Source organism: Aedes aegypti, chromosome 3, assembly GCF_002204515.2.
Source record: "Aedes aegypti strain LVP_AGWG chromosome 3, AaegL5.0 Primary Assembly, whole genome shotgun sequence".
Taxonomy (NCBI): Eukaryota; Metazoa; Arthropoda; class Insecta; order Diptera; family Culicidae; genus Aedes; species Aedes aegypti.
Genome location: NC_035109.1, coordinates 406,626,897 through 406,653,621, shown reverse-complemented (window position 1 = coordinate 406,653,621; position 26,725 = coordinate 406,626,897). Strand labels below are relative to the sequence as shown.

The window sequence follows — 26,725 nt, the reverse complement described above, 5'->3', positions numbered from 1 at the left end:
CCAATCAACATATTTATTATAATGGTGAGTTCGTTCCGATTGAAGTGTGTTGGATGAAAACATAAAATTCGTTTTTGAGCATGACAGACTGAATGTCATAACCTAGAATGTTTATGGTAAAATTTATATCATTTTCGACCATTTTTCTTGTCAAGCTTCTCCTAGATCGGCACTTTTCGGCAGCCATACTTAGTATACTTTTTTTTGGGTATTCTACTATTTCTTATATCTTAAAACTAAATCACTATGACAAACTATTTCATATTACATCGAAAAACATAATGTTTTTTTTTTTAATTGAAACCACTTTTGATAATTTATTAGGTAGGTTTCTTATGTACAAGCAACATCGGACAAAAGTTCACTTTTGCAGACACAACAACTTATTACTTGAAACATAATTGGTCGGTGTTGTGGCCAACAACAAGCCACCGGGGTGCATCATGCCGCACCATACCGGTGGACGAACATGCATTATGATGAGGCCACAAACACTTCAAAACCGCAATTCTGGCAACACTTCATACTTAACTGTAACATATGCTCATTAGCCTGGGACACGGTTGTATGAAAAATTTAGATTCTCGCTCCAGTCCACTTTTTGGATTGCATTTAGGTCCCATAACAACTGTGCAAAATTTCAGCTCAATCGGTGAAACTATATTTTAACGCCAGCCCTTCAAAGTTTGTATGGGATTTACTATGGGAAAACTTACTTTTGAAAAGTAAAATCGCCAGAGGTCGCCCATTGCCCTCTATAAAAATTCTGAGCACAGTTCTTGATAGGTATTTCTACGATGAACAACATTGTCGAAGACCGCAAAGCAATCCGATGCTTGTGAAAAAAGTTATTAAGCATAGACTATTCGGAAATTTTGCCCGATTTTGTTATTATTGTTATTCCTTTACGTGTTAATCAACGTGCCCTTGCCAGTCGGTTTTAATTGAATAACTTTTTGCACAAGTGTCGGATTGTTTCACGGTCTTCGGCAATAGTGGGCTTCGTGGCCGTGCGGTTAGCGGCGTCAGTCGTCTAGGCGTATTGTGCCACGAGGTGCGGGTTCGATTCCCGCTCCAGTCGGTGAAAACTTCTCGTCAAACGAAAAATTCATCACTGGGCTACTGGGTGTTCCGTGTTGTCCGTTGCCTAATGTTCGTGATTGTTCAGTCTGTGCAGCCTTTGACTGAAGGCGGTGTAAATTGTCTTTTTTTTCTCTTTTTATTCTTCATCGTATAAATACCTACCGAGGTACGCGTTTGAAATTTTTATAGAGGTCAATGGGCGACCTCTGGCGATTTTTCTTTGCAAAAGTAAGTTTTCCCATAGTAAATCCCATACAAACTTTGAAGGGCTGGCGCTAAAATATAGTTTATCCGATCGAGCTGAAATTTTGCACAGTTGTTATTGGACCTAAATGCAATCCAAAAAGTGAACTGGCGCGAGAATCTAAATTTTGCCCCATACTAATGCTCATTCAGTCATCATACCTAAAACATTCAAATATTAGTGTTGAAACGTTAAATTATTAATCAGTCACTTTCCTCTCGATCTTACCAGATCGTCAACACATTGTTATAGTTTACCCTTTGCATTACACCTTTCTTTGACAGTTCCAGAAGATTCTGCAGTAGTCTTCATTGTATAACAGTTAAAATCAAAATACATTATTGTATGCAACAATAGGATACTAGAATGTTCCATACAAGCTCTATAAAGAAGAGCGGAGTATAAATATGACACCATTACATTGTACTAATCAGTCTGAAATAAATCGTGAGCTAGAACTTTTCCTCTTTCGTATTAATTATTCCCTATCGGATCGTATCCGCAGGAATAGTCGGTTTTCAATGATTTCAGGAAAACGTTCCCAAAGAATTTGGAATAACAAAATAATTGCCTTATTTGTTGTGGTATTTAAACCTACATATTTGATAGGACGTCTGAACCAAAATAGCAATAAAAATATCAAAATTGATGAATGTGTTGTAGAAGCGATGTAGGTATGACAGGCAAACAGTTTCAACACTAAACAAATTGCACTCGCTCTGCGCGCGTTTGTAGAAACATGCGATGGATGGATGTGGGTTATGAAAAGGGTCTGCGTGGTCTGTGGATTTGAATTCTAAATTTGTAACCAACTGAATTATTGGGTCACCAGTGCCTCCAAGCTTAGTTGGTAAAGCTCTCGTCTAGCATACAGGAGTCTTGGGTTCGAATCCTGGCCGAGCACGTGGATTTTTTCATAATTTCACCCATAATTTATCCATCTTTACTACGCGGAATAAGTTAATTTAATTTACATCATTATGTTTTTGATTTTTAAGAACTTTTTACGGGCAGAATAATACCAAAAACATAAATGGTCATTGCTCGAAAACTTTTGCATCAATTTTATTATTTTTTTTTACAATACAACATACTTCCATCAATACATTGTTCTGAAAGCGAAATGCCGAACATGAGATAACTTTTGTATTTTGAGATATTTAAGTGGATTATTACTACGCGTCTATCAAAAGAATTTTGTAATATCTTCGGACCAAGAAGATACATGTTTTAAATTGACACATATTCTAAAAATAGAAGAGATTTTTTAGAACATTTAAAATATGGTTCAAAAATATCGAAAAACAAAAAAGTTATAACAGTTTAAACAACTTTTTGTAGTGGAAAATTATGCTGTACGTAGATGATTTATTTAAAATAAGTTTAATTTCAAGATATATCTATGAACAAATCCCGGTAAGAAAATAAAGCAGTCACTCATCATATTTTAATTATGCTTGTAGATGATGAAGTCATGAAAACTTAAATGGTAAGATATCGTAATGATATTTAAATTAAAAAAAATGTTTTAAGTGAATTAAATCTAAATGATTTTCTTATAGTTGACAGTGAACCGTCTCGGGAGGTGCTTGTCCTGCCCTTTGTTTAGTTCACAAAGCGTTGCAGTCCCATGTTATTTATTGAATCTCTTACCTGGGAAATAATTCAATTTTATACTTAATTCAATTGATTAATAAACTGAAACACTTCTTATGAATTTCAGAATTAACAATAACATTGACAAATGCAAAGAAGTCGTACAAATTGTGGGAAATTTACAGACCAAATTCATATTGGTTTTCGTTTGTTCGGAATGTGCATTGTGATATTTGTGATTCTTATATATTATAATATTTTCGATATTTATTATGAGACGCCTGGGAGAAGAAGCGCCCTCTGGGCTATTGCAACGCCCTCCCTTCAGGAAGGGACGACTAAGAAGCTCGAATTTTACGACGACAGGGCTGACTTCACGTGAAAAGATAATGTTTTCCACAGCACTACAACAGCAGCACAACTAAATCTTGACCTTCTGCTGGCGCTGCATAAATAATAAATGGACAACCCAGAAAGCGAAACCGAAAGTGGCTACAGGTGCCATACTGGAGCTTTTTCACTCTTTTTCCACACCTTGTCTCGTATTTCTCGTCCACGAGGGTCAGACACTTGAACAAAAAAAAGTGTGAATGTCCGGTAGCGACCAGTTTACCATACGGAGCCCTGACTCTATTTTTACCCTCCTACACATTATCGGACATCTGTTGTATAATCCCATTGCTCGTTCTTTCAACGGTGGGTGAATCCTTACGACAGCGCTCCAATTTTTAGCACTTTAGATACAATAGGACGATACCTATGTCGATAAGAAATGGTATGCAGAAGAAATGTAGAGATAAGTATTGCAATCGAAAGATGGAAGTTAAACTCTGAAAACTTCAGCATACTCAAAACGATTATTACTAAGATAAAATTGTCTTCAGTTTAAAGGATTAGAAAAGACATGTCATTCAATTGACCCAACCCAACACAAAGAGTAGGAACATTGAACAAAGGATGCAGCTTCATTCTTCGAGTACACTACAGACTACCACCAAATGGACAAAGCAATGACTGAGTCTTTCTCTAGAGAACATAATTCCCTAAATCCACAAAAAGCACCGCAAACCAAACGAACCGGTTCATTGTCCAACTCCTCTACTCTCGAGCCAGTGTCGTCTGTGCTGTGGGGCTCCATTTCCAGTCGTACATTGAAATGACCAAAAAAGCACGGAACAATCCGTAGGCGATTAAATCCAATTACGGGTTTATCGTTCTAAAAGATTGAACGAGATCCAAAAAACAACCATAATCAAATTAGATATCAACTGACGACTGTGGCGAGTGGCGAAAAGTCTTTTTGCCGAATGAGTATATGTTGCACCGCTGCACACCGGAGTGTTTTGGGTCAATCATGGCCAAAATTATTCTTGTGTCCTAACAAAGACTTCTTCTTCTTCTTCTTCTTTCTGGCGTTACGTCCCAACTGAGACAGAGCCAACAGATAAAAATATTTAAATTTGAATTTAGTGTAAACTGAAGACAACAAAGTTTGTAATCATCAAAACATAGCTTTTAAGGAATGTTTGAAGTAAGAAGCTATGTTTTGATGATTTTGAAAACTATTGTATTTGGCCATATATAAGAAACAACAAATTTTGTATGGAGGCTACAAGCATGTCCAAAACAATTCGTATTCGGGATACATTCGAATAAGAGCACGCGCGGATTGCTCCCGTTTATATTTTTGCTAATTCTGCTGTTATAAGCTACAAACTCATCGTTATACTTTATTTAAGTGAAACCAACACCAAATCACATGCCGGAGAAGTGAAGTTTATGTGATTTTTGGCCTCAACATAGTGAAATAACATTAAAAACATTGTGTTAATATCACGCGACTAGAGTCGCCATTGTCGAAGTACCTACACCGTCTCACATTCGCTATATACAACAACGCAGAAAAAATCCGAGTGATAGGTTGTATCCACATTAGGATCTATTTCGTTCAAGTGCAGTGTCGTTAAACTGAAAGCTATTAAGTGTTAGTCGCCAGCTAGCTACGGCCTTATGGCCAGTAGCGCAACCGCCCCTCGGGGTGGCATATTCGAACAGCACAGTAGGAGCAATGTGCCTCAATGGATGCTCGGATCAGACGATATTGGTCAAGTTATGGTGTTTGTTCTGCGCCGTAAGCTAGATAAATCGAACGTTAGTGAAAATGAACGAAATCAAAACGCAGCTCTGCCAAATCCTTTCGTCGTTGGCGCATCTATCCGACAAGTAATTGGTGTGAAGGAAGCTAGTTCAATTGAGACGACCCGAGAAGGAAGGGGTTCTCGGTATTTACTCCGGACCAGCTCTAGAAGCATTGCCGAAAAGCTCACGAAAATTACCAAATTATCAGATGGTTCCGATATCGAAATTATTGCCCACCCCACCCTCAACACTGTGCAGGGAGTAGTTTTCGAACCCGACACTATCAACGTTGACGAAGGAAAAATCCAAAAAGAACTGGAATCGCAAGGAGTCCACACAGTACGCCGGATTAAGAAACGAGTTAACGGGAAGCTCATAAATACTCCGCTACTAGTCCTATCGATCAGTGGTACTATACTGCCGGAATATGTCTACTTCGGTCTACTCCGAATTCCACTCCGACAGTACTATCCATCTCCTATGATGTGTTTTCACTGCGGTCACTATGGCCACTCACGGAAGTTCTGTCAACAAACAGGAATCTGTCTACGGTGCTCAACATCTCACGACATTCTAGATGGAGAACAGTGCGAAAATGATCCAAAGTGTTTACACTGCAAGGGTGGACATTCAGTGTCATCTCGCGATTGCCCAAAATTTAAGGAAGAGGAAAAAATAATCAGATTGAAAATCGATCGTCGCATCTCACACGCAGAAGCTAAGCGTATTTGCAGCCTTGAATCAAGGACAGAAGGTTTCAAAAATGTTGTTCAGGATCAAATTCAACAGGAGTTGGCGATGAAAGACCAACTTATCGCATCATTGCAACAACAAGTCGCCACTCTCGTCAAGGAAATTGAGTCGTTGAAGAAAATTCTGAAACCAAAACCCAAAGATCTGCCCTCCGCTACTCAAGATGAACAACATGCAACTCTACAGTCTGCAATGGATTCCCCGGTAGTAACGCCTGTCTCCTCGCAATCTAGTTTGTTGAAGCCAAACCGCTTATCCCGCAAAGATAAAGAATCCACTGTTCCACCTGGAAAACCTCCTGGTAGCCGCTGCAGTAGTAGACCTTCCTACGACGTCCAAACCCGGAGCAGAAGTGGAAAAAGGCATTACGACATTTCTCCAACTGATACCGACAAACATAAGGGTAAACGAATCTCAGTACCGGCGAGTGGAAGCAACAAACCTATCGACATCGACGAATAATGCCTCGAAAGACACAAAGAAATACTCTGACTACCGATTTTTATGACCCCGCAACGATAATGGACAAGAGCATAACCTTCCCGAATTACTCTCACGAACTACGACTTCATCCCACGCATGCAACAGGCAAGCAATCATTGAAGCGGTTTGAAGATGAGGAAAGTGTAGTACTCTCTTCACTTCCGGAAGAGGAAGCGAGACTGCAAAGCAAGGTGATCCAGGACGTCTTTCTCCAACCTGTTGAACACCAAGCTTTCAGTCCGGCCGTGAAGTACAACAAGCCAAAGGATCTACCACACTCTGCGAAAATCAACAGTACGGCATACGACCAGTTCCGGCACATCAGCGTTATACCTTCCACCAGCAAGACCCAATTATTCGGATATTATGAATCGCCAAGTGCGAGGCCTCCCACGTCGACCCTGACCGGAGATGTCCCGGTTCATCCCGATGAGCCTCCGGCGGCAGTCGACGTGAACCACCAAACCCTACCGGCAAGTATCAATTCAATAGTGCCTTATGACCTGTCAACCCACATCCAATCTTTCAACAATACAGCTCAACCAAGAGTCAACGGACTGGAATATCCCAATAATTCATCCCTCGACGACGAAAGCCTAAGTGAAACGCGCAGTGCATGCAGCCACGAGCCAGAGAAAAGGATGCTGTTCTTCCAGTGGAACATCCGTGGTTTGTGGTGTAACCACACCGAATTGTGCCATCTTTTGCTAGACAACCCTCCTATAGTCGTCAGCCTACAAGAGATGATGACTAAAAACGTAAACAACGCCCTTCGGAAACAATACACCTGGAATTCCGTCAATAGACATTACTCCCAAGGCGCTGGTGCAGCTGGTCTCGGAATACTTTCCGAGGTACCCCACAACTTTATAAAAGTTAATTGTCCAATTCCTGTATGCGTAGCTCGGCTGTTAAACCCATACAACATCACAGTCGTCTCCATCTACGTCCCACCAAACAGCCCTGATTCCCACATGTTAGAAACACTGAACAGCATAAAAGGTAACACGGATCCACCTTATATCATCGGTGGAGACTTTAATGCTGCCCATGAAGCTTGGGGTAGTATCAAATCGTCAAGTAGAGGACTAAAACTCTTAAGTTGGATCGTCGATAACAACATGGTCTCTCTCAACAATGGTGAACCCACCTTCATTAGCTCCTCTCACGGAAGTACATCCAGTATCGACTTAACAATTGTTTCTAATAGCATCGCAAGTAGACTCTCCTGGACAATTGCCAAAGATACGCACGGAAGCGACCATTTTCCCATTCGAGTATATTCACAAGAAAGGCACCCCACAGAACAACACCGTAGAAGGTGGTTGTACAAAAATGCAAACTGGCCTACGTTTGAAAACAGCTTACTCGACGTACTGCAGCCGAATAAAGACATTTCCATCGATGAACTCAACAACGCTATCATAAAATCAGCTGAAGCTTCCATTCCTAGAACGTCAGGAAAATCTATTGGAAAAACTGAAATTTGGTGGACCGACGAAGTACAGAAAGTGGTCAAGGCTCGCCGTAAGGCACTACGAAAAATGAAACGAACTGCACTATCGGATCCCAGTTATGAAAGCATACGGAAATCGTTCCAGGCCAGTCGCGCTGCCGCCAGAAAATCAATAGTCCAAGCAAAACAGGAATCCTGGACTAATTTCTGCAGTAGTTTCAATCCACGCACCCCATCCGATGTTTTGTGGAACAATTTCAATAGACTTAATGGTAAAAGGAAAAAAGGGGTTAAAGGGCTCGTCATTGATGGGGCGTTCGTACAAGATCCTCCCATAATTGCTGAACGTTTTGCCAACTATTTCCAACAAGCATCTACAACTCCCGCAATCTCAGCTAGCGCAAGGAACGGAGAAACTATGCTGATATCTTCCACTGAATCGAATTCAGAGTTAGATAAAGAGTTCTCACTAGACGAACTCTTACGAGCTATAGACTCCGCTAAAGGATATTCCACCGGTAAAGATAACATCGGATATCCGATGATACGTCATTTACCAATTTCCAGCAAATATGCTATGCTGAAATGTTTCAACCGCATTTGGGCTGAGGGAAAGTTTCCACAACAATGGAAGGAAGGGATTGTAGTTCCTGTTCCAAAACTTGGTACCACCCAAAATACCATCGAAAATTATCGACCTATCACCCTCCTTAGTTGCATAGGAAAAATCTATGAACGTATGATAAATCATCGGCTGATCACCTTCCTGGAAAAACACAATATTCTCCACCCAAACCAACACGCTTTTCGATCTGGTCGTGGAACCTCATCATATTTTTCCGATCTAAAAGAAATCCTTGAAAATGCCAAACAATCGAAAAATCACCTCGAATTCGCTTTATTAGATATCAGGAAGGCCTATGACCAAACTTGGCGTCCACATATCTTGCAACAGGTGAACCGTTTGAGTGTTGGAAACTGCATGAAATCTTGTATTTCCAATTTTCTGAAAGATCGACTTTTTCGTTTTTGCTATGGGAGTTCACTATCAACCCAAAAACCCCAAGACAATGGCGTTCCTCAGGGTTCGGTTCTTGCTGTAACGCTGTTTTTGCTAGCAATGAATTCCGTATTTGAAGCAGTACCCAAGAATGTTCGAATTCTAGTTTATGCTGATGATATAGTTTTGGTCGCATCTTCCAAACAAATCTCAACAGTACGTCACCACTTGGCAAATGCAGTTAGCGCAGTTAACACTTGGGCTAAGCAAGTGAATTTTTCACTCTCGGCTACCAAATCCTGCCTCTTACATGTGTGTCAGAGAGCAAGTCATAGGGGATCAAGGTCGCTGCCAGCAATAGTTGTAGATGGTGAAGCTATTCCGGAGGTTAATTCTGCTCGCTTCCTTGGAGTCTGGATCAATCGTAGAGGGCAATTTTCCACGCATGCCGCTAAAACTAAACAAGCATTACGTAATAAAGTAAACTTCATCAGAGCTTTATCGCCTAAGGCTAGCAGATCGACACTTTGGAAAATCTCCAATGCAGTGTGCATATCAAAACTCACCTATGGTGTAGAATTGTTTGGAGATGGAATCACGGCGCTGTTACGACCAATCTACAACGAACTATTAAGAATCTCTTCAGGTGCTCTTCGAACCTCACCAACCCTTAGTCTGGCCACCGAGGCAGGTGAACTCCCATTCGACCTACGTCTTGCAGAATTGTTGGTACGCAAATATTGTAAAATCATCGAAAAAAACAACAAAAACTATCCGTACTTCCATGAAACCGTAGATCGCATATTGAATCAACTAATAGAACATAATACTCCGTGTATTACTAAACTACGACGAGTTGGACGCCGTCCATGGAATTTTCCCCGAATTCGAGTCGACTGGTCTATCAAAAAAGAGTTTAAGAAAGGACAGGATCCTGGAATTGCTAGGATGTTAACATCGAACCGCATGGACGCACAATACGCTAAACATACAAAAATCTTCACAGACGGCTCGAAAACCTCTAACGAGGTTGGTGTAGGAGTAATAGGACCAAATATTTATGTTGAAAGAAGTCTGCTTCCTCAATGTAGCATATTCACAGCTGAAGCTGCAGGACTTCTTTTTGCAGCACGAGCTGCCCCCAGAACACCTACCGTTATCTTGTCAGATTCTGCCAGTTGCTTGTCCGCCATCGAAAAAGGGAAATCTACCCATCCTTTCATCCAGGAATTCGAATATGTAGCAGCTGATAAAAATCTGGTGGCATGCTGGATACCTGGCCATTCTGGCATCACAGGAAACGAACAGGCTGATAATGCTGCTGAGAGGGGTCGCTCAAGTAGACTCCTATATCGATCCATACCTGCTGCCGATGTCATCCAATGGATTAAACATCAACTTCGTGCTAAATTTCAAGAAGAGTGGGCTAACAATTCAGTTACATTCTTGCAACGCTGCAAACCAACAGTTGAGAAATGGATCGACAGAGAGAACCGATTAGAACAAAAAACTCTAACAAGACTTCGTATAGGGCACACGAAAATGACCAAAAAGCATTTGTTTGACAACACCTTTTCTCCAATTTGCGATGTCTGTAATACTTATCTTACGGTTGAGCACATACTGATCAGTTGTAGGAAATTTGATTTAGTTAGGGATGAGCTCGGTCTAAGTAACAACTTGCAAATAATTCTAAGCAATACAAAAGAAAACGAATCAAAATTGTTAAAATTTATCAAAAAATGTAATTTATCTGATAAGATTTAATCCTTAATAAACAGAGGTGAATGAACCGCGAGGTTTAAAACCTCTATAATTAACTCAAAAAAAAAAAATGTCCAAAAACTTGATTAAATCTATCTTCTATATAAATAAAAATGGAATGGTGTTTGTCTGTCACGAAATGGCTTACGAATGGGTCAACTGATTTGAATGATTCTTTCTCAGTTTTGTTCGACGTGTTTGTGTGTATAAAAATCCCAGGATATTCACCGGGAAAGTTGAAAAACGAGCACGAACTAAACTATCATTTTATATGGGACGATCAAAAGCGTCTTTCAACAGCCTACTTGATTACAAGACGAAGTTTGCCGAGACCACTAGTTGATATTATTTAAACGGGTTATTTTAAATCAACTTGGTCGCACACACAAGTTTAAGTTCTATTCTGTATGTTCGATGGATTGAGTTGACAAAAAAAAAAAAATAGTAGCTTAAATTTCACTCAAACAGCAATAAAACCAGTATTTTCTACAACGTTGGCGGCCTATAGCACAACATTGTGACATGCTGGAACATTTCTTAGAATGGCGTTGGATTCAGCATCCTCAAATTTATTGAGACACATAATTTGATTTTTGAGACACGCTTAATTTTGTTCCGCTATGTACGAAGTCAGTACTATACCAATTTATATACTTATATTTTACTTTCTAAAGAAATGCAATAAACATCGCATGTGGAATATTTAAATCGAATTGCTTATTTAACTGAATTATAAAATTGACATGTATGACTTACCGAAGTGGTTCGTTTCATAGCTTTCACTAGATTTTCAGCGATGCTAAATTTAAAACTGCTGCAATACTCAGCAAAACGGTTTCATACACACTAAGCTCCTACGGTGAATTTCACCGTAATCTCAACAGCTGAACAGTTCGGTGAAATAAAACACCGTAATTTCGTCGGAATTTAACGGTTTTGAGTAAAAAGATTCTGACATATTTGACAGTCAAATTACTGACACTGCTTCCTTAACCGTGCAGTAATTGGCATTTTATCTTATTGTAGTATATTCCGTGTCCTTTGTATAGTGCATGTCGTGCATAACCTGAGACTTATCACTATCTAGAAGTGATAAAGTATCCGGTTCTCTTACATTTGTAATTCCTAACTTGATCGCAAGGAATGATTCTAATTAAAGGGTTCGTCATTTATATTTTTCGAAGATTATGGAGTGTACCCTCTCCACATGCGCGCTCTTTTATCAATCAAAATCGGATCCCTTGATAAATTCAAGAAATGACACCGGTATTGTCCATGCATCAGAATCAGAAGTGAGGACTTCTTCAAACTAGGGAACAAAATATATAAAAGATTAGAAAACAAATTGTTGAATTCGACTCTATATTTTTCCTCGTCTCAAGATCATTCTCGGTCAACTGGAAAACTGGAGACTCGTCACTTCTAACAAGGTTTCAAATGTAATAAGGATTAATAAGTGTTCCTTTGATTACTATAACATCCTATTCTCTTCATTTGAAGCAGTCAAGACTAAGGTTCACTGGTAGAACTTTGCCCCATAACGCGCCTTGGAAAGGTGAATCCCAAAAGTTAGACTAATGGTTGCCCCCCATAATTTGCGCATACAAACTTTTTGGTTTCTTCCTATACAGCGTGAGAAGAACCTTCGCAATCATGCATTTAGCATCCATGCAGCAATGTTTAGTACCATGTCCCCACTTTTGGTACCGACGGCACTTAGTAAGGTTGTGGAAATTTCCTCTAGGTTTCTGGAAATGTTCCCATGTCACACGGACATCGAATATAAGTCTTGCTTTTTTTTAAGCTCTAATATTGTTCAGATCACTTTTATAAAAGCGAACTAAATAATATTCTTGAGAAAGCTCCTTCCAAAAATCCAAGTAAAACATTTATTTCATTTTTGATCTCTTCAGAAAATAAAAAATGAGATAGAATGTCGCAGTTCATTTGTTTCCATTGTTACTAAAGACCGAGTATACCTCTGCATTTTCATGGATGCCACGGGAAGGAGTTTTGATAGTGGGAGGGCTTCAAAGCTACATGATCAGGATTCACCTTGGTAAGTGATGCGATTCATGTAACTTCTGTTTAAAAAGTTATCTATCAATGCATCGACATCTCAAACATCGAACTATTCAAAGGTTTGAATCTCGAAATTTTATAAAACTTGAATAAGCGATTATGCCAACGGTGGTAGGTCATTTGGCATAAAGTCGTTTGGCATAAAGCCGTTTGGCATAAAGCCGTTTGACATAAAGTCGTTTGGCATAATGGTCATTTGGCATAAAGTCGTTTGACATAATGGTTGTTTGGCATAATGGTCGTTTGGCATAATAGTCGTTTGGCATAATGAGTCTGAAACCAAGAATTTCTCAATTTTCGTTTTTACGTTTCTATTAAATCTTTCTGATGACACAAGGCTTGTTTTGGAGTCAATTGATACAAAATGACACTCTATTCAACAATCATTCGCTCTTGAATAAATTTAAGCATATTAGGAAAGTTATTTCCAATAGTATTTTATTATTTATCCAGAAATTACTCTTCTTTCATATATTAATTCTTCTTTTAAGTTTCGCTATTCGAACAAATTTTTGCACTGAAGATTTTTATATATTTAGAACAAATTTACCCTTCTATTAATTGTTCTATTTTTATTTCCTAAATATGATGTAACCATTATTATAGGTTTGAAAACTGTTGATTTTAAATTTCAATAAATTTCTCCTTCTTTTATGCATAGGCTGTTCTTTGGAGTTATATTTTTTAAGTATTTTTGTATACAACTGACAAAAGGGCGGCAATCGATAACATTGATCTGCTCAAATCGAATTACTGCAGTTACTTTGATGGGTTGTGCTACTTTTCCCCGAATGTCGTTTCCCCGAATGCCCTTTCCCGAATATCCCGTTTCCTCGACTAGCCCACTCCCCCGGAAAATTTTTAGCACCCATAATTGTCGTAACTATATACATTTCAGGGGGGTGAACGAACTGACCATCTAATATGCACCCTTCTTTATTTAATTGGCGGTTCTTTCGAGTTTTACCGTCTTCAGCATTTTTGCCAACATGTGTATAGCCGAGAATGACAGAATACTTCCTTCTTTTGACTGTTTATCGTTTTTTCTCGTCACCACTTTTCGGGGGAACCAGTCATTGTTGCAATAATTTTTGGCGTCAATTCTTGTATTGTTTTATTTGTAAATTTTGCCTTCTTTTAAAAATAGGCTGTTCTTTATGTTTATACTGTTATAAATTGTATTATTTAGTAAAGCTAATTGTGAACCATTTTTATTATCAATTCTTGCCAGGTGTGTTGTTAGAATTATAATTATTTCAGAACCTGCCAATATTCAATATATACTTTTTTTGGGGCAAACGCGTGATCTCCTTACGAGATATGCTGGAAAATATATTATTTCAATCACAAATTTTCCCTTTTCTCGATAATAGACGGTGTTAATCAACGGTGTACATCAACACTTCCAAAATTAGAATTTATATTGAACCGTTGAATAGATTTGCCACAAATATTTTCTTTTAAAGATGCGTTGTTCATTTGAGCTGTGCTGTGAAAAGATTTTTTTTGCGTTAGAGTCTGACACATTTTAAACGAAAAATAATCTGCTCTCGTATAAAGGCTATTTTTGCATTAAGTCGCATTAATAGAGCTTTTGATATTTTGCAAAAAAAAAAACATTCTTTTATCAAGTAATTTTCAGCGAGTGTTACGTCCAAACTGAGACAGAGCTTGATATGCAGCGAAATATTCTATGAACGTTCCCTTGATGAATAACAGCGAACTTTCCTTGCCAATTTACTGTTTTCAAATATGTATATCGCAACAAGCTCAAGGGTACTCTATGTTCTGAGATGTAGAGACCCGTCACGAGTTTTATTTAGTAATGCTCTATAATGTCACAACAATTTTTGAAATTCTTAGCTCGGATAATCTCTGAACGAACACCAGGCTTATTTAGAACCTACCAAAATTTTTGGCTGTGGGCTCGGTGGTGTTGATCTCGGTAACAGCTTAAAAAATGCCGATATTTATTTCAAGTCAATCATTATGCCAAACGGCCATTATGTCAAATGACCATTATGCCAAACGACCATTATGCCAAACGACTTTATGCCAAACGGCTTTATGCCAAACGGCCTTATGCCAAACGACTTTATGCCAAACGGGGTACAATCTATGCCAACACTTAAAGTGACGAACTATCCATAGTTTGTTCAACAAATTCATTAAAAAAAATACATGTTATGATACAAATGTGTTATTACAAGCACAAAACGAGCTCACCAATTGGTAATCCATCCTCGACTGAACAGTTACAATCGCAGAGTCAACTCGCATAAGCAGGAATATAAAATAACTCCGATGGCGCGCGAATGAAGTGCTAACTGAAAAACAAAAACACTCCGAGCACGCAAAAAATTAATCGGACAGCTTGAGTCTTCGCAAAGCACTGGGCAAACGAACGAAACCAGCGAAAAACACTCCGAGCGCGCGAAAATGAATCGGACGGTTTGGGTCTTCGCAAATCACTGGGCAAACGAACGAAGCCAGTGAAAAACACTCCGAGCGCGCGAAAATGAATCGGACGGCTTATGCTTTATGATGTTACTAATAGATAAAATCTAGTGGAAATTGTCAAAATTTATTGAAAATTGTTAAAATACACAGAAATAAAAAAAAGGAAGAATGAGACAGAAGTTATCCTTACATTCATAAATATCATGTGCACAAAACACATCAATTTTAGAAAATTCATCACAGAAAATCAAAAATTCTAAACATATATAAATCAGATGAGAAAATCGTTGAAAAAATGGCTTTTTCACAGTCTTGTCACATTATTACAATGATTTTGACGTCTCCTAAATGTACAGGGTGTTTACTATTTCCTGTCAGTAAAATAAGTAATTATAGAAAAAAGATGGTTGTATTAATTTTAATTACCAGTGCATATCCGGTTTTGGACATTTATAACATTTGTCTTCACCATCCATAGATAAGATATTTATTTTTTTACCCTAATGTCCAGCCACATGCGTTATTTCAGAAGCATTACAATTAACACGCACGTTATTCAAAAGCATCTTACATCAGTCTTACGGTATTCCCTAGTAAATCAGAAAGATTGTGGTAACATGCTGTTTCAATCAAGCAAATTTGTCAGTGGAGTTTAGTCAAAAATACATACCTGTGGAATTTGCGTGCCCGTAGAGTTACACATTTCTTAGGAGCACATAAATGTACTGACTTTCAGAACCACCAACCTGGGAGGGAGGCACAGATACTACACACGAAATATAAGACAACGTTATTTTGAACTGCAAGATAACTCCAGCTTGCCAACAACAATCAAGGCAGGCTTCGAGAAAATCGGTAGTTTCCTTTTGTTGTGCACCTTCGATCTTTCCTGACAAACATGAAAAAAGGGCCACAGTTTTCTATGCACTAAATATTCATTTTCATTGGAAAAAGTAGAACGATGCGTTTTTCAATGCTTTATGTTCAATCAGATTAAATGGTGCTCACGTGACATTACTTGCGTTGTGTGCATAAATTGATTTTCATTCGATTTGTATCACTTTTGAAGAAATACGAAAATGTGTTTTAATAAGTTACGCGCTTTTTTCATGTTAGTCCAATGTTTGAGATCTGGGCTCACAGTGACAGTTCGTGACAGCGAAACAGAAATTTTGTATTGGTTTCTCCCTCCCAGCCACCAACCAAACCGCCTATCACCTCATCGGAATCCTAGTGTGCTGCGGAGAATCACGAAAATTCTGAAAGCGCGCGCTAGGTGATGTGCTCCCGAGGAGACTCGTCTCATACGCTGTTCGGCGCTACGGATCGCCATCGGTATTCAAGTTGTGAAAAAACTGCTTAGTAACGAAGAGCCTCTACAACTATTTTCGCTTCATTATGCAGGTGTCTAGATGGACTCTATATGATATGCTTGAAGACTCGCGATCCAAGAGTTACACTTTCGATCCTCGTTGAAAACTTTTGTAATCACTTCAATTATTGCGCTAAATTTTAGACAGTACATGTGACGGAACGCATGAGACTGCAGTGAGACACAGCTCAAGAAAAATGAGGCGCGCTAAAAAAAATCTCACATTGTGCGCTGTACCATGCAATGAGGCTCCTGCACCTAATAAGGCTACAGCACATGCACAGTAACTCTACGTGCCAGGTGTGATGTCTTTGAAACAACACACATGACTTAAAACTAAGGTGAATTAAATAAGAATTAATCTTTACTTTGTCAATACAAATGTTATAGATGTACAAAACAGGATGGGCACTGGAAATTAAAATTCATACATAGATCTTTTATCTACGATCGTTTACTTTACTGACAGGAAATAGTAATCATCCTGTAACGGCAACATATGATATATTATTTGCGATAGCTAGATCAAAAATCTTACTTTTTCCAATTTGACCACGGATTTGTTCTAGTTACTCCTCTGTACGCTCAAACGACCTCACACTTCCCGCTCAAGATTCGAATCGACAAAATTTCAATCCATAGATCCACACGGTTTAACTCTAAACTCTCTGCCGTTACAATATGTTGCCTTTTGATCGTTGCATTGCAGCCATCGGGATCTGAAGCCGGAAAATCTCCTACTGGACGACAAGAACAACATCAAAATAGCGGACTTTGGAATGGCCTCCCTGCAGCCGGCGGGGTCGATGCTGGAAACGTCGTGTGGTTCTCCCCATTACGCCTGCCCGGAAGTGATTAGGGTAAGTGTTTCCGTCACCGAGAGACGAATACAGGTGGCGCTCTCATTCAACCTCATTCAACCATTTTTTTTTTTTTTTTGTTTTCAGGGTGAAAAGTACGATGGCCGCCGGGCGGATGTTTGGTCCTGCGGTGTGATCCTGTACGCTCTGCTGGTCGGTGCGTTACCCTTCGACGACGATAACCTGCGGCAGCTGCTCGAGAAGGTGAAACGGGGAGTGTTTCACATTCCACACTTTGTGCCACCCGACTGCCAGAGCCTGCTGAAGGGCATGATTGAGGTGAACCCGGAGAAACGACTCACGGTAGGTTTCCTAAATTATTATAAAATTTTGAGAATATCTTTGTCTGGGTAACATTGAGCCATAGCACAATCTACAGACATTCCAGATGTTTCTAAGAGTAATGGGAATGTATGTATGATTCCTGTAACTTCCCTTCAGAACTCATTTATCATTTGGAAACGAAATGTTTTCATACAAAAAGTGTACAGAGCAGTTATTTGTAATAAGTTATGATGCACCAAGGGACTAAGAAATATACAATTAAACTAGAATAATACTAAGGAATCCAGAATATTCTGAAGTTTACACCATAATCTACACAGGTTCATACATTATTTTAGGCGAGTGATGTATACGTTCAGTGGCTTCCAGAATTCATTATGCCTTAACAGACGTGTCCACTAATTTAGACAAGATATTGGATATTCGAAGTCACCCAAAACGTCCTGGAATTCAGGTCCTTTTGATCTACGAAATCTACTACAGTCTATACTCATCCAATTCTTGTGAAACATTCTTATTATTTTCCCTGGTGCATATTACCAATAACTGCTCATTTTTTTTATAAAAAAAAAACTTTTTATTTCCAAACGATAAATGAATTCTTAAAGGAAGTTTGTCAGCAATACTCCGATTGAATACTTACATTACTCATGAAACTACAACTTTTGAGGCAATCCTCAAAATAATTTCATTAAAAAATATTGAGTTTTGCTCAAATAAGAGCAGTTTAAATTTTGTATGTCAGCGCCGTAGCTTTCGGATTGAGCACTTCTCGTAAAAAGACGCCAAGTTTTATTTTATGTTTTTTGTTTACGAATTTAGCATAGCATAGCATAGACTGACTGTACATGTCAATGGTTGCTACTCCGTGATTGATCGGAACTGGTAAGAATTGCACTACGATCCAAATGAATAAGGGATGGGAGTTTCCGCTTACTCTCGAAGTGCAATTTAAGCAGATCTAATATTATTGATCAATATGGCGCCGGCCAAGTCCTTACAGTCAGTTGGAATGGGGAAGGAATGTTAGGGTGTAATGATTGTTGCTTCTAGAGACCGAGAATACCTCTGCATCTCCACAATCACCACGGGAAGGGTGTTTATTAGCACGAGGGAGGAAAAGATCTGGGAGTCACCTCTGGTCGATGATGCGATCCATGGACAAGGGGGAAATATACAACTTATATTTAAAGCTAGTTTTGTATTTTTGTCTCGAGAAGTTTTTGGTAGAAGCTTCAAAAAATACGTCAACATCTATAATGTCGAACAATTCAAAAGATGTTTTTATTAATGACGAAAACTGAAAATTACATGTATATATTTTAAATTATATGAAACAGGAATAATGCCGACTCTTGTAGTGACGAACTATACATAGTTTGTTTGAAAATTACATATGAGTATTACTGTGCATTTTGTCTCGATATGGTAGAAGTTTTAAAAAATACGTCAACATTCACAATGTCGAACAATTCAAAATATAATTTTTAATAATGTCAAAAAGAGAAAAATATATGTATATTGAAATTGTATAAGAAAAAAGCATAATGCCGACACTTATACTGTCGAACCATACAAAGTTTGTTTTAATTTTACTTAAAAGTTACGCTTTCAAGAAAAAATGTGTTATCACAAGCATGAAACGAACTCACCAGTTGGTAATCCATCCTCGACTGAACACAAAACTGACACTGACAGCAAAACTTCTTGGCGTCCCGAAAACAAACCGTCTTGCTTGTGCCTTCCCAAATACCTACCCAGCAAGACGCTCCAAAACAGAAAAAAAAATCTTCGGCGACGAAACCACGCTCGAAACCGTGAGCAAAACCTATCTGACGACGCAAAATCGAACCGTCCTGCTTGGGCTTCACGAAGAACTACCTAGCAAGACGCTAAAAAAAATCTCCGGCAACGAAAACACGCGCGAAACCGTGAGCAAAATCTATTTGACGACGCAAAACCGAACCGTCTTGCTTGGGCTTCACGAAGCACTACCCAGCAATACGCTCCAAAACAGGAAAAAAAAATCTCCAGCGACGAAAACACGCGCGAAACCGTGAGCAAAACCTATCTGACGACGCAAAACCGAACTGTCCTGCTTGGGCTTCACGAAGCACTCACAAATCTTTTCTGAATCTTCTTGTTTCTCATGAAGTCTACAAAATTCCATTTTGAATGTTCTAATATTTTGTTTAAGTAATTTAGTCAAACGAAATTATTTGCGTAAATTTCTCCTTAAAATAAAATTAAACCTTTCAAATCATATGATGCGATTCGAAAGAATATGTACTATTGCATTGATTCTAACTGTTCGTAAAAGTTTAACTACAACAATGTTTGTCAAAAGGCCATGGCCCCCTCGCCCCCCCGTAAATGCGGCCCTGGTAAGTCAGATTGAAAAACTCACGTTATACTAGCTGGATTCTAGTGTTACGAGCGGGTGTGTGGGTGTCAAAAATGACCATTTTCGGCGTTATGTAATTTGTGAACAAACCCTAGTTCTCTTCTGACTTACGGCTATTTGAATAGGTTTTCGAGATTTCAAAATGTATGTCTCGAAGTGTATTCCACGAATATTATTATCAAGGCGTATTTATCATCGAAAACAGATAGGGTAAACAGGTATAATACGCCTCCACCAACCCCCCTTAACGAAAAACTGCTCTATCGCAGTGGCAAATGCGTTACTAATATACTTTTTGGTGTGAAAGTGTTATTTACTTAGTTGGTCATGATCTGCATGCAAATTTCTCTTGCCAGGTAACTTCTAAGAAGAGTACAAGACGTTTTCTGTAAACGGTCCAAATCTTGACGTTTCAAAACAAACCGGGAAATATGCCCCTCCCGTAGAAAAAGTTCCGCAGCGCTGTAAAAATGTTTCCAAGGATAATTCCACCACTTGCTAAGCTTGAAAGGGTCCATTAGCAGCCGTCTTCCGGTAAAAGTTTTTGTAATAAGTACAATACTAAAAGGATGGGATTCATTTACAACGGGGCTTCTCTATCGGACCCAAAATTTTACGCCATAAAGCTGATTTTCGATATTTTCGGTATTTCTATTGGTTGTTTATAATTCTCAAAGATCTTATATGCGTAACATCAGTTTTTCGCGGATATTTAAGATATGTAATCATATTTACGTGTTAAATAAGCCTTAATCCCTTGAAAATGAAGTGGGGCGTATTGCCCGGTTGGGACACATTATACCAATTTACCCTAGTTCTATCATTCCTGTGAATATCAGACGTTTTTTTAGTGGAACAATAAAATAAATCTTTGTGCTCACTGTGCCATAATTGGTACATCTACCCTAGACATTAAATAGTGCGAAACGTGTCAAAACACACTACCTGCACTAAATAAGCGTTAACCCAAGCGTTTTTGGAGGACGTGCATTAAAACTAGACTTTTTTAAAAATTTAATATAGAGCCCAGCTAAATCCAAAATGGTTCACCGGCCATAACGGTCAACTGATTTGCGTGGCAAAAGAACAAAGGCAATCTCTGTTTTGTCTAAAATTCCAAATATCGGCGATTTCAAAGGGAATAATTAAAACTTTCACAACTTTATAATGTAGACTTGATTCATATATAAATGTTGACCGTTCTGTACAGAAATTTGAGTGGTTTTCTTTGAAATCGCTATAAAACGTCTAGTGTTCGGAATTTGACACAAAACGGTACATATGCAGGAGCAGGAGCAGTCCCTTTAAATTTCAATGGCTTCGGTTGGAAGACAAAAAAAAATCAGAGCAGGTGCTTCATCAAAATCCATTTTTCCTGCTCAACTAAACTTACCTCGTGGGTTTTGGCAATGCGGAAGTGTGTGGCCATAATTAAACGTTCACCTGAAGCAAATCACAACTAAAAAATCACAAAATCAGCACAATTTCCTGTACAAAACTCTGAAAACGACCTTATGATTTTTTTTAACAATACTTTTTGTTTAGAAATTCCCTTACAATGATTTTAAGGATATATTAGGTAATTATGCCATAGATTTCACCAACGATTTCTATAGGAATTAATCGGAAGATTCTTCATAAAATTTGTTGGTATTTTTAAAAGAATTGTTAATAAGATTAACCTAGGATTTTCTCCTACATTACCTACAGAACTCCAGAAACAAGAATTCCTTCAAGAATTTAATTCCTGGTTGATTCTCTGCATGGACATTGACCTTAAGAACAATGTAGCCTTTGATTTATTTAACGATATCTCGAGGAACCGTTTCTGCAGTGATTCCCTTAGGATTTTCTTCCACGATTCTCCCAAAATTTTCTCGAAAAATTCCTTAGTGTTTTTAATATTAATTCGTCCATAAATTCATCCACAATCACTTCAGAGATTTTTTCAGGGCTTTACGGAGAATTTTTGAAGAGTTGCTTCAGAGTTTCTAAGAGATGTTTCTCCAAAGACTTGCCAAGATTTTTTTTTAAATTATTGGCAAAACTTATGAATTAGAAGCAATTTGAAGAAAAGACTGCTCAAAGGTTTCATAAACTGCTAGAGATAACTTTGGGAGAATTTCTGCAGGAATGGACTCTTGAAAAAAAATCCTGAAGCTGTTTCTCTAGGAATCTGTGATGGGATTCCAGTAGCACCCATGTTGCGAAGGAATTCCTGAAGGATCTAAGATTCGCAGCAGTATTATGTGCTATGAACTCTTCCAGGAATTTCATCTGGATTACCCTTGAGATTTTTTTCCGGGAAGCTACTGCAGATATCTGTTTTGTAAGGTGACTATATGACTAGCCATGCAGCACTGGGCTTTCAATAGAATAGATTACGTAATTCTTCTAAATTAGTTTACAAGACGTACACGCAAAAATAGTGTCCAAGAAGGTACAGTTGTCATCTGTCTCAAAAGTTTACAATAGAAGGTTATAGTTCGCTTTCACCTTACATTGTTACCAAAATGTAAATTTTATAATTTCTATTAACTGTCACTGAAACTGATTTTCAGTTGTTATTGCTAATACTATCAAACAAGTCACGCTAAGTTTGTACAATCTCGAAACCCTCTATAGCCACCCATGACATGCTTTTTGTATGAACTTTCTGCAAATTTAGTAACGCGCTGAGTCGGTGACTTCTCATTAATTAAGTGCTACATGAATACTGCTAGTATCTAATCTAAGATATACCGTAATATCGCTAATGCTAACCTTTTGGAATGTTTGTAACGCTTCTCACACTTTATTTCTTTATTTCTTTTATGGAGCAGGGAAAAGCCCACTTGAGTTGAGCTGAGATAACTCTTCCTCAAATGGGCGCAAAACCTCCTCATCTTTCATTACCAACAGAAAGTTACAATCCAAATGATACAATTTTTGCTTAATATTAGTAATATAAATTATTCTTATTTCTATAGTAAAACTAATGTACGGCTACAAAATTCATCTGATGCAATATTTTAAGTAGGACTGGAGAGAATACTACTGAATCTATTACGAAGAATGCAGCGAGAGAGATGAAAATCAAAATCATGAAAACAACGATTAAAAGAACGACACATGCTGGTGAAGGGTTCGTGGTGCCCATAATTAGTTCGAGCACCACGAATATAAAGAAATGCACTAGAGCGAAGAGGGCGGTAAGGTATATTAAGATTAACGATCAACGCTCCGTCATCGTAATCATCGTCATCAACCAAACTTCAAAAGCAGTTTTTCTGTTCAAAACTAAAAATTATTCGATAAAAATGTGTTCACTGTGTTTCGGTTGGAGAAAAGAATACAGTAAACACATTTTCCCGTAAATTTTCTTGATTTTGAACGAAAAAACTGCATTTGAAAATTCCAAAATCAATGACGGATCCTGCCCCCTTAAGGAGCGACAACAGATGTGGACAATCAATTTGTGTTTGTAAAAGATCAGAAATGAATAGTGCTTTTGAGATTTCACGGCGTACGCTCAGTAACTCTAGACCAATGAGATTGCAACGCTGACGGTAACTGGGCAAATTCAGTGGATTGTTCCATGGTAGATGACGCAAGCTGAACCGTATAAACTTGTGTTGAATTGATTCGATACGCATGATACTACTCTGATAATAAGGAGCCCAAACAACTGACGAGTATTCTAAAACTGACCTCACTAATGAACAGTATAAAGATTTTAAACATTGAATGTTTTAGAAGTGTTTTGCTACACGGAATATGAAACCAAGTATTTTCGAGGCTTTGGAGGTAACGAAGGCGACATGCTCCTTGAAAGTTAATCTTGAGTCCATCAACACACCTAAATACTTATCCACATATTCTCTTCTGCGATTCTTTTCACACCAAACAGTGAACACATCAAGTTGGGATTGCAGGAAGTGAGCATCGCAGACATCATTCACAACGTAAAACAATTTGAAATCATCGGCGAATGAAAGCTTCAACGACCTGAGTGTAAAATTTACATCGTTTAAATACACTAAAAATATCAGTGGCCCTAAGTGGCTATCTTGTGGCACCCCCGAAGTTACATGGAAGTAGGGTGAAATAGAATCACCGACTTTAATAGCCATTTCACGGCCGCTGATATAAGATTTCAACCAGCAAATAAAAGAACCAGCAAATCCAAGACGTTCAAATTTGGCAATGGTTATCTGGTGATTGATTTTATCGAAGGCCGCCGAAAAATCCGTATATATCGAGTTTACTTGTTTGCCTTCTTGAAGTGCTTGTGCGATGAAAGTCGTGTAGGTAAGCAAGTTGGTGTTCGTCGAGCATTTCGGCATGAACCCATGTTGATGCTCCGAAATATAATTATGACAATTGTGGAGTAAAAAGTCGTAAACCACTTTCTCGAACAATTTCGAAACGGCACACAGAGCTGCAATACCACGATAGTTGCTGACATCACGTTTGTTTCCTTTTTTAAAAACCGGGAAGACATACGACTTCTTCCAACCAACCTGAAGTGATAAGTTGAAGAGACACGATAATGGCATCGAAAGATTGGCAGAGCATTTTTTCAGAACCATCGCAGGAATACCGTCTGGACCGCAGCTAGTTGATGCTTTCAAAGAGGAGCAAATTTCGTTAAGGCCGCACGGGACGTCATCATAATCACCCTATCCATTTCAAGAAGCAAATCTCAAGAACCACTCCATATATCGATGCGAAAATGTATCACTATGATTCTATATACAGGGGATAGGCAAAATGATTGAGATAGGCAAAATTTTGCCCAAATTCAAATGCTTATAACTTTATGAAAAATGAATGAAATTGGATGCATCTGGAAGCAGTCGACGGCAAATTTGGTCCAGTTTTAGGAACTTTCTTGGCCATGCATATTGGCCACTGGACACCGGAGATGTTCCAAATTTTCTGAGGTCATGACCAAATGTCATTTTTTCTGTCGCTTGTATTTTTGTGTGGTGTAAAGTTAGATAGATGTTTGCAATTTTCCTAGAAACTAGAACTAATAGGAAGTTAAATGCCACTGGACGCATTAAGATTGGTTGAAAATCTTCAGAAATATGACCATTTCCGTAAAACTGGTTCCGGAAAGCATGGTCAGTCATGTTTGTATTTCCAATCATGTAAATATTATCCGGAGCTATATCCAAGTGGACATCAACCTTAAAATTGATGTTTCCTGCAGCGTATTCAGAACCATTAGATGCACAGACCACTCTATAGAAGGTTCCAGGTGCCCTGGGGGAAGTGGTCAATTAGGAACATATCTGGAACCATATCAATATGGGCATCAAACTTCATGATTTTCAAAGGTTATGCTTTCCGAAGCATTTCCAGCACCACCGGCTGCCATGACCACTTTATAGTAGATTCCAGGTGCCCCGGGGATGTGGCCAATTCAAAACATGTCCGAAAACACATCAATATGGGTAAAAACATCAAGATTTTTGAAGGTGATGCTAATAGAAGTATTTACAGCGCAACTTATTTATATGACCACTGTAAAGTAGGTTCCATGGGCCCTGGGGGATGAAGTCATGTTTCGAGTTGGCCACATCTCTAGGAGCCCGTGGAATATACTATAGAGTGATTATTATATCTTGTGGTTCTGAAAGTGCTCGCCATTTTCCAAGTCACATGGATCTTACTGTTTATGGTAGAATGTGATTCTAAACAGATGAACGGACATGTTCCGAATTGGCCACATCCCCCGGGGCACCTGGAACCTACTATAAAGTGGTTATGGCAGCCGGTGATGCCGGAAATGCTTCGGAAAGCATAACCTTTGAAAATAATGAAGTTTGATGCCCATATTGATATGGTTCCGGATATGTTCCTAATTGACCACTTCCCCCAGGGCACGTGGAACGTTCTATAGAGTGGTCTGTGCATCTAATGGTTCTGAATACGCTGCAGGAAACATCATTTTTAAGGTTGGTGTCCGCTTGGATATAGCTCCGGATAATATTTACATGATTGGAAATACAAACATGACTGACCATGCTTTCCGGAACCAGTTTTACGGAAATGGTCATATTTCTGAAGATTTCCAACCAATCTTAATGCGTCCGGTGGCATTCAACTTCCTATTAGTTCTAGTTTCTAGGAAAATTGCAAACATCTATCTAACTTTACACCACACAAAAATACAAGCGACAGAAAAAATGACATTTGGACATGACCTCAGAAAATCCGGAACATCTCCGGTGTCCAGTGGCCAATATGCATGGCCAAGGAAGTTCCTAAAACTGGACCAAATTTGCCGTCGACTGCTTCCAGATGCATCCAATTTCATTCATTTTTCATAAAGTTATAAGCATTTGAATTTGGGCAAAATTTTGCCTATCTCAATCATTTTGCCTATCCCCTGTATGTAGTGCACAACCCGATAAATTTTCAGCATCATCGGATCACTAAAACTCGAGATTTGCTTCCACAAAGTTTTGATGATTATTGTTAGAGTGAGACGAAAGATAGGGAAAATAACACGGTCTCCCGTGTCCCCTTAATTGCTTCGGCTTCGATGAATGGGTGATCACCTACTGGTGAACAGAGCCGTAGCGTGGCCTCGTGGCGCCCTTGGCGAACCTCCATTTCAGCGCCCCTTGGTAGAAGCTTATCAAAACATATAACTCAAATTCTTTCTGAAATACTAGAGTGACTTAAACGAGATTTTTATGAAAATCATCAAAATTATCATAAAAAGCTAACATATTTGCTTAAGTTCAGAAA

At 38.6% G+C, this 26,725-nt stretch overlaps 1 protein-coding gene across 1 annotated transcript in view; it reads left to right on the top strand.

The window, feature by feature from the left end:
• LOC5568590 (serine/threonine-protein kinase BRSK2) overlaps positions 1-26,725 on the top strand; it is a 61,036-nt gene that overhangs the window by 21,069 nt on the left and 13,242 nt on the right. Inside the window, exons 5-6 of the mRNA XM_001652372.2 lie at positions 17,142-17,292; positions 17,380-17,595. Coding sequence (XP_001652422.2) covers positions 17,142-17,292; positions 17,380-17,595 — 367 coding nt within the window. The remainder of the gene's footprint in view (positions 1-17,141; positions 17,293-17,379; positions 17,596-26,725) is intronic.